Genomic DNA, 8,616 nt, shown 5'->3' on the forward strand with positions numbered 1-8,616 from the left:
GCGATTGTAATCGTTATGGGTTTAGTTCTGTATGCATAATGTTATGTATAAAGAAATAAGCAGCTTAATTTGTATCTATGATAGATTATTTGTCTGTAGAATTATACCTACATATCACAAATTATATCTATATGCTCCATGTAGTATTGCAAGTTCAAATTATCATATGTTTAGTTTACCCTATTGACACTATAGTATATACTTTGTCTGCAGGCTACGATTATTTATCATCTTAAATGATATTATACGTGCGTGTTAAATACTGTAATGTAACTCTTAATTGTATTTCATTAAACTCAGTTCGTGCCGTTTCAAATCATAGGAGATTATATGATTAATGACAATGTTTGCTTCATTTATAGTACAGTAATGCCAGTTTATAGCCAGTGCAAATGTTAGATTACAATGCAGTTCTTTAGTTCATCCTCTCTATTTAAGATATTAACGAACATACTTAGTTTCTCTATGCAATAATCAATAACATTTATATGTATTTTTATGTTTTTGTGTGCGAGTGTAACTATGTGTACGCTTGTGTATATATATATGTGTGTGTGTGTGTGTGTGTGTGTGTGTGTGTGTGTGTTATTTGAATGTGTCACGTTGTATTTGTTAATACATCTGTTTGTAACAAGATACTTTATGTATACGTTACAAGAAATAAACTTTGAATCTTGAATCTTAAAAAAATTAAAGAATATTGAAAATCGTCAGTTTTCTTTGGTAATAACTTTGCACGACGTTTGGACCAAGATATGTCATCCGGAAAACTAGGAACGCCTGTAGAAGCCTTTAAACTTATACGGAAATAAATAAAGGGTTTCCTGAAGAAAAATGATTTATTAGAGATGGTATCCTAGTATTATAAGAATCACGTGCTAATTAATGTCTTTCTGTTGCAATATAGTCAAGATACAACTCTATGTTTCATAACAGCCATAATTGTATGTTCTGTACACCAAAAAACACCTCCTCTAGGGAAATTGGCATTGAAATAAAAGCAGTCTAGCTATTTTTACTTTTTCTTTCTAATACCTTATACCTCTACGAGCTTGGATTGCCTCTAATTATCGTCATTGAAACTTTTATCATGTATCAGTGACAATCACTAGTTTCAGACATGCTAACAGATAATGCCTAAACCTTGAAAATAGATACCATATAGGGTATTCATATAAGTTTGTAAGGTAATTGATAGAGTGCATTAAGAACAACACTAAAATGAAATAAAATAATAATAAAAAAAACTATTCCGGTTTTTCTAACTCAACGAAGTATATACATGATTGTTAACTTAGCGATACTTGAATTTGCACGTGTCAATGGTGTGACGTAATAAAGCGTTATTTTAGCAACCTGTTTGGCAGTTATTGCAATAGTGTCATAGATGGAGCGTTCGGCTTTGTTGTTGCTAGGTGTTGTCGACGTATCAATGTAAATTACATGGAAGACTCATAAAATAATAGGAAAACAAAATTTGTTGGTCAGCCTGCAACACTATTTTTAAATGAAAAGTTTACGTAAATAAAAATATATATTGTATGTATACGTTTCCTTTTAAAGTCAAGCTAAATGTGATAATATTTTCTCTCTTGCTATTTTAAACTGTATCAGCCATAAACCTTACACACTGTAGGGGAAGGGTTATTTTAACTTCCGTTCGAAAATCGTTCCCATTTTCGTCTATTTGTTATCAGGGCGCCCATCCTCTCCCTCTTAGTAGTTTTGCAGTGCTTGTAAGCATAACCAGACCATCTCATGTTTCATTGTATGCATAAAATAACTATTTCCTGATATAAAGCCAGGATTTATTCTAGATGATTATTAGTCTTATTACAGCACAGCAAAATGTTTCTACTAATATTTTTCCTGTTTGGAATAGTGCATGTACGTGTGTCAGCAAACCCACAAGGTGAGTTATTAATGATATTTTTGTGGTGTTTTAACGTTAGATAAGTTTGATGATGATTCTTAGTGAGTACATTTGAGCCGTACCGTGATAAAACCAACAAAATGCATTTGCGACCATCATGGATCCAGACCAGCCTGCACATCCGCGCAGTCTGGTCAGGATCCATGATGTTCGCTTTCAAAGCCTATTGCAATTAGAGAAACCATTAGCGAACAGCATGGATCCTGACCAGACTGCTGGTCGCAAATGCACTATGTTGGTTTTCTCATTGCGCGGCTCATTTTATTAAAATTATTCATGACCAGTTATGGGGGATATCAACAAACATAAAATGTGGTTAAATGGTCATGAAATGACCTTGTTAATTTTTACATAGAAAAGAAAGAAAATATATAACATTATGTTTATTGTATGACAGATACAGGTTTCTGAAAGTTTTTTACCAAGCAAAGTAAATAAAGTAAATAAAATGTGGAGGTTTCTTTAGAAAAGGCCGAAAAGATAGGAAGTGAAAGAGAACTATCTTCCCGATAATAGTTATATGTAAAGATATAACATTCATAACCACGCATAGTGTCCATAGCCATAGTGTCCATAACCAGATAAAGTGTCCATAGCCAGATAGTGTTCGTTACCAGATATAGTGTCCATAACCAGATAAGTATTATAGTGTTCATAGCGGGATATAGTGTTCATATCCATATGTAGTGTCCATAGCCAGGTGTAGTATCCACTGCAAGATAATGTATTAATGGACAGATATAGTGTACATAGCCAGATGTAGTGTCCGTAACCAGATATTGATTCCATGGTCAGATGTAGTGTTCAAAGTTAGATATAGTGTCCATAGCCGGAAAATGTGTTCAGATATAGTGTTCACATCCAGATAAAGTGCTTTTATCTGGATGGAGTTATCAAAGACTGGTAGAGTGATCAAAGCTAGAGGTAGTGTGCATAAGCAGAAATAAGGAAGAACTATCGAGTTTGATGTTTTCATTTATTTTTCATTCTCAACATTACTCGAAAATTGTACAGTAAAAATGATGATGTCTATAAGAAGATCCTTTACAAGCACAAAATGCAATCAAGAAAAATAACAATAGACTCGGTTTGATCTAGTCCTTTTATGAGAGTTAAAGGTTTGACGGGGAACCAACAGACTGCATGTTACATAACTAGCGGATTCAGGGTCTTGGTTGTGGTGCGCTTCAGGCGCCCCCTTACAAAATCTTACAAAATACGGGGTTTTCTATGCATTTGAATGCTAGGGGCTTGGACTATTTTCTACTAGCTTCACTCTCACATCTTTTATCACTGTATCCACTTATAGCAGATAATACTACGTTTTGGAGAAATTTGGTATGTACGGTATAATATTGTAATATCTAATCGGAAGCGTTTGTCGGTTTGTTTTCATTATTTAGACAATAAATAATTTTTAGTATAACTGTTAGTAAAGAAGCGTCAAAGAACTACTTTGCAACAGAGATCATTATCATACTTTGCAGGTCCTGTTCCAACAAGCGACGAAGTTGAATGCCCGGTATGTAGTCACTTAAGTTTTGAGTTAAGGTATATGCCGACACAATACAGGAGGATTTTCGAACAAGTACTAACAAACGATGCCCTTGGCCTGCAAAACCAGGCTTGTGAAGCAAACACTGTTGAACCAACAGCGTGCGAGACACCGACGTTCCCTGCATGGATGGAAAATAAATGTTTCACTCGAAGAGTGACCATGTATGCAGTTGGAATAACCAACTTAGTTCCAGGTAATTTTATTATAAACACGTGTTACCAATCAACCTAATTCTAAAAAATATGTTGGTCGGGTTGGTATCAGGGGAATGGGACATTTTTCCTATTAGACCAAGTTTGTAATATGAAACTTGTTATTTTATTTGCTAATATTTAGTATTATTATGTTTACTTGCACTGTAATCTCAAACGCCAATTTTTTCTATACTGACGTCCAAATTTCATAGTCGGTGTGTAACATCAATTGTGATGTCACTTTTATGAATTTCACCGCGGTTTAAATGTTTTCAACGAAGATATTTTCAATTTCACTTAGGATAAATAACAGATTTGTGCCATCTATATAGTAATTTTAAATGTAGATGCGCATGTGGTAAGAAGATTATTAGACTTGCAAACGTTCTTTCTAGGAATGATATTGTACTCCTAAAGCCGCGCAATATTTCCGGTGCAGAACTCGTTCGTATTTCTCGAAGTCACTCATCTTTGAATATGTAATGTGTATGTATCAGCCAAAGTTAGCAATGCAAATTTTACCGCAAAGGGTCAAGGTTAAGTCTGATAACTGAAGGTCAAAGTTTATTTTCATACAAAAATGTGAAAAAAATAAAGTTTACTTTTCCGATCTGTTTGATATGTCTTAGCATTACAGTCGGCATCGTACTTGCGACCACCGCTATAAAGCGACTTTTGTATCAAACGACCGGTCAACATTCCTCCTAAAGGTTTTCAGTACATAAATTCATTCCATTAAACGACTTTTTTTTATTTTAAGCGACCGGGTACCAAATTTCTACATAGCATTTCTTCATCTCTGCAATTAGCGAGTACGTTTTGTACGTAACTAAATGCAATTAACCTTTGTATCTGTCAAATTGACAAACAGTCTAGCCGTAACTTTTACGGTTTGTGGACTTGGAAATGTGTTCACGATGTTAAAACAGATTTTAAAACCAAACATATATCTTCATAATAAAATCAGTTACATGAACAGTTGAAAATAACATTTTTTCATCTGACTGAAATTCATTAAGAGACCAATTCTTAGCAGTCCCTTGGGTGGTCTCTTAATACAATGCCGACTGTATTAGTTGCTGAAGTTTATTCGTTTTAATGTGTGTATGCCAGGAAAAGCCAACAGTGCAGATGTAACCTGAAAACTGCCAAGGGTAAAGCAGATATCAAAGGCGAAAGGTCAAATTTGTGTGAAAAATCGCATGAATACCTTCTTTTTTATATGAAAATGACCTTTGACCTTTCATGTCAGGTTTGACCTTGACTAACTTTTCATTATTATTTCTACATCATCTGTTATATATATATATATATATACGTTAAAATAAATAATGATCAGTTATTAGTTTTGAGAAATATACCCACAATAAACAATAAAGAAAAAATATTGCATAAATGCAGGGGTTTTTTTTGCGATTTTTCACACAGATTTGACCTTTGACCTTTGATGGTAAGTTTGCCTTTGACTGATTTGGATATGACCTACATTGCTGACCTTGTTTGACATGTATGCATGAAAATAAATTGCTAACTGTGAATTATAACAACAAGCTATTTCTTAACAAAAGTAATGAATAAATGTGCTACATTTTGATTTTTTACACAAAAGATGACCCCTGACCTTTAATACCAGGTTTAACCTTGACTTATTTTCGATAATCTCTTTCATGACATCGTCTGACACATATACAGTAAAATGAACAACGATTAGTTACTAAAATGATCAAACAAAAACTTTGAAACAATAAAATTATTACAAAAAGGTGCAACATTTTAGTGAAAAAAAACCCTGGTAGACGTAAACTTTAACCTACCCGCTAATACTAAAGTACTTTTACAAGCGAATTTTACCTCCTATTTCACACACTTAAATGGACAAAATATAGATAGGCACGGCTTTGACACTTAAGAAATAGATTTTCATTGAGAATGTGAAATGTTGTTTCCAAAAAAAGTATAAACCTCTTTTAGCCTCAGCTGTTGCAATAAAAGTCCGTGAGCTCTCGAACCGTAACTAAGGCTTGTAATACCCTGTACTGTCCTCACTTGCGATTAGCCGTGCCTACAGTATATATAAAATATCATTTGTTGATTAAAGCATTTTCATGTAACAAAGCAATTAGTTGTTTGTAGAAATCCTTTAGTTCAATAAGCATAATAAATAACAAATTGAATACAAATACATATGAAAACACAAAATTCTTCTATTCAGAAAGTCATAACTTGCAATATTTAACATGCTGTGGACAACAAATGCAAGTGTGCATTTTATTGTAAAATGTGTCGTTGGAAAGAGCATAGGATAAGCTAAACAGAGATATATTTGATATGTCGCTTAGCAAAATAGAAAGACCAGGACAGCCCTATGAGTATAACTCTCTCATAATCACGACCGTAAATTGATGATTGTAATTTTGTAAATGATGAAGAAGTTTTGCTAAATAATCAAGCCAGAACTACTTACCAAATTTGGGAGCGAATCCTCTCAAAGTTTAGTTGATAGTTTTAATACAGAAGCTCTGTTTCATTGCAACAGAGCAACAAACACGAGGGATGCAGTGCACCGATATTACTAAGGCTTGTAATATCCTGTGCCAAGCATTTTTATGTTACACTGTAATTAGTTATTCGTAGAAAACTTTAGTTCTTTAAATATAAAAAAAATAACAAATTGAATGCAAATGTATATGAAAACACAAATCTCTTCTATTCAGAAATCGTACTCGGCCAATAACTTGTTATATTTAACATGTTGTGGCCAATTTACGCAAGTGTGCATTTTACGAGTGATGGTCCATTGTATCAAAATGTTATTTCATTACGTAACTGTAAATACAACATGTCAAGTGTTTTCATTATGCTCCAAGTAAAGGCTTATCTGGTGTTTGTAATAGTCGTTCTTGAAAAGAAATCGGCACAATAGATATGCGATTTGTTTCTTCTACATTATGCATGGTTTGAATATTAAATAAAACTTAACGCCATTTAGACAACTTTGAAAGTAATAAATTTGAAACTAGTATTCTGATATTTTACAGCTGCTGAAATGGACATAACGCTGTTGGTTAAGGGTTGTCATGTCCAGTGGATTGGCGAGGAGGGCGGCTGTACCAATTTCGAGGACCTAGACGCAGAAACACAAGCGCGCCTCAAGCAGCAACTTGCACCGCTTCGAAACAGCTGGGACGACGCAACATACTCCGGTTTTGTCTGCATCGATTCAGCATAACGCGTCACAAACAATTAAAGCCATAACAAGACATATTCTATCATTTCTTTTTGTTTCGTTCTTTTACGGCAATGTGATGCATTCGGGAAATACATACGCTTTTTTCTCGTTGGTATTAAAGTTTATATATATTACATTAATAAAATTGTTAAATACTGATTGATGCGGCAGGAATTCTACTCTGGAGCAAATATATTTATACTTTTTAAGTCAACAGCAATAAGGTTTATAGTCAGAAACGTCTTTCAAATTTACAAACGATCAGCTGTTAAGGATTAAATGTTTTGTATCCATTGGCGAATATTTATACTTTCTCGCGTGGTTTCACATGTATAACGAAAAGTAGATTTCAGTAAAACTTTTGCATTATTACAAAGTGAAATTTTCCACCTAATTATTAAATAAAAGTTCAGGAATGACCAATTTCTTTTTTACAATGTTTGCAAGTATCTCGTTTTCGCAGTGGTAGCTTCATCTGTACTGACTGATATCTCCCATCTGACCATCTCACAGACGTGGCTCAATAATTATGCGTTTTGAAACGTCATCATGTTTGACAATGGCAAAAGTCAAAACTCTGTAACTTACTGGTCAAGTATTGGTAACTCCTGCAAACAATGACAGCAGTCAAAACAAGTGACTTAAATAAACAACTGACTGTTGACAGTAAATAAATAAAAAAGTGGAAACTTGTTAACTTCGGGAAACACTGGTCTGTACCATCTTTTTGTATTTTTGGAGCAAATACGCACTGATCTTAATGATGTATCGCTCAGAAAGATATAAGGGACGATTTTCTCACAAACATGTTACTATGTATAGGTGTACATGTAACGAATATGGATTTGGCGGCATTAAAATCGCAAGGTACAAGAGACATTGAATCGACCTTGCGTACTGTGCACTTCTTCACTTGACACATGGCACTGTTTAACTCAAGCTCACAAGATACAGTATCATTCCTATTTCCTTGACACAATTTAAAAGCACTCTTCTTTTAAAAGCTGAATTAAAATGATATTATTTTTCTGTTATTTATTTCAAGTTATTTGGTTGATAAATTTCAGTGAAATCACCTACATTTTTTAATCTAACACGGATATAGTTTTCCGACGCCAATACATCAGTACGTTATTATAGAACAGAAAAGGGTGTGTTTTTGTGTCAGCCTTGAATAATGCTGAACTTTGGTTTATGTTGCCAATGCAAAGAATGTGCCACGGGTATTTCAAGAACAGAGTGCTCCCGAATATAGCCCAAAATTCAAATCGCTTCGGAGGTATTAGTTGATTCTAACAGAATTTAATCATCGTTATTTGAGAGAAGACCCTGCTTTTGAAATAATTCTTATTTTGCCTCAGACTCATTTGAAGATTTGGCAGTTACTTGCGTAGAAAAGAAATCAGCTAGAAAAAAAGCAAGAAAAGTTGGATTTATTCTATAAAGGCCTGAAACGCAAAACAACTACACTCCATCTTTCTATTCTTGGACAAGGAATAGAAAATTCTTTTGTAAGATAAGGACTTAACATCCAAAAGATGCACTGATATAGTAATGTTTCGTGTTTGGGAGGTTGTATTTTTGAACCTGACTATTCCTGTTGGATCGTTGTCCTTTCAAATATCAGTCTGAAATACTTGAGCAATATCTTAAATAATCATGGCTACCGATACCAATGACCTTGAAATATGCTTATGAATTT

General features: G+C 33.9%; 1 protein-coding gene across 1 annotated transcript; it reads left to right on the forward strand.

Moving 5' to 3' along the window:
- Nucleotides 1-1,758: 1,758 nt before the first annotated feature.
- Nucleotides 1,759-7,337, forward strand: LOC123524355 (uncharacterized). The gene is made up of 3 exons (XM_045302503.2): nt 1,759-1,912; nt 3,421-3,684; nt 6,724-7,337. The coding sequence occupies exons 1-3, from the start codon at nt 1,849-1,851 to the stop codon at nt 6,912-6,914; spliced, it is 519 nt and encodes a 172-aa protein (XP_045158438.2). The 5' UTR covers nt 1,759-1,848; the 3' UTR covers nt 6,915-7,337.
- The last annotated feature ends 1,279 nt before the right edge of the window (nt 7,338-8,616 follow it).

Source organism: Mercenaria mercenaria, chromosome 3, assembly GCF_021730395.1.
Source record: "Mercenaria mercenaria strain notata chromosome 3, MADL_Memer_1, whole genome shotgun sequence".
NCBI classification, from domain to species: Eukaryota; Metazoa; Mollusca; class Bivalvia; order Venerida; family Veneridae; genus Mercenaria; species Mercenaria mercenaria.

Coding starts and splice junctions, on each gene's coding strand:
- LOC123524355 (XM_045302503.2), top strand. CDS start 1,849: ATGTTTCTACTAATATTTTTCCTGTTTGGAATAGTGCATGTACGTGTG. Junction 1,913..3,420: donor TGTGTCAGCAAACCCACAAG/GTGAGTTATTAA, acceptor CATACTTTGCAG/GTCCTGTTCCAACAAGCGAC. Junction 3,685..6,723: donor AATAACCAACTTAGTTCCAG/GTAATTTTATTA, acceptor GATATTTTACAG/CTGCTGAAATGGACATAACG.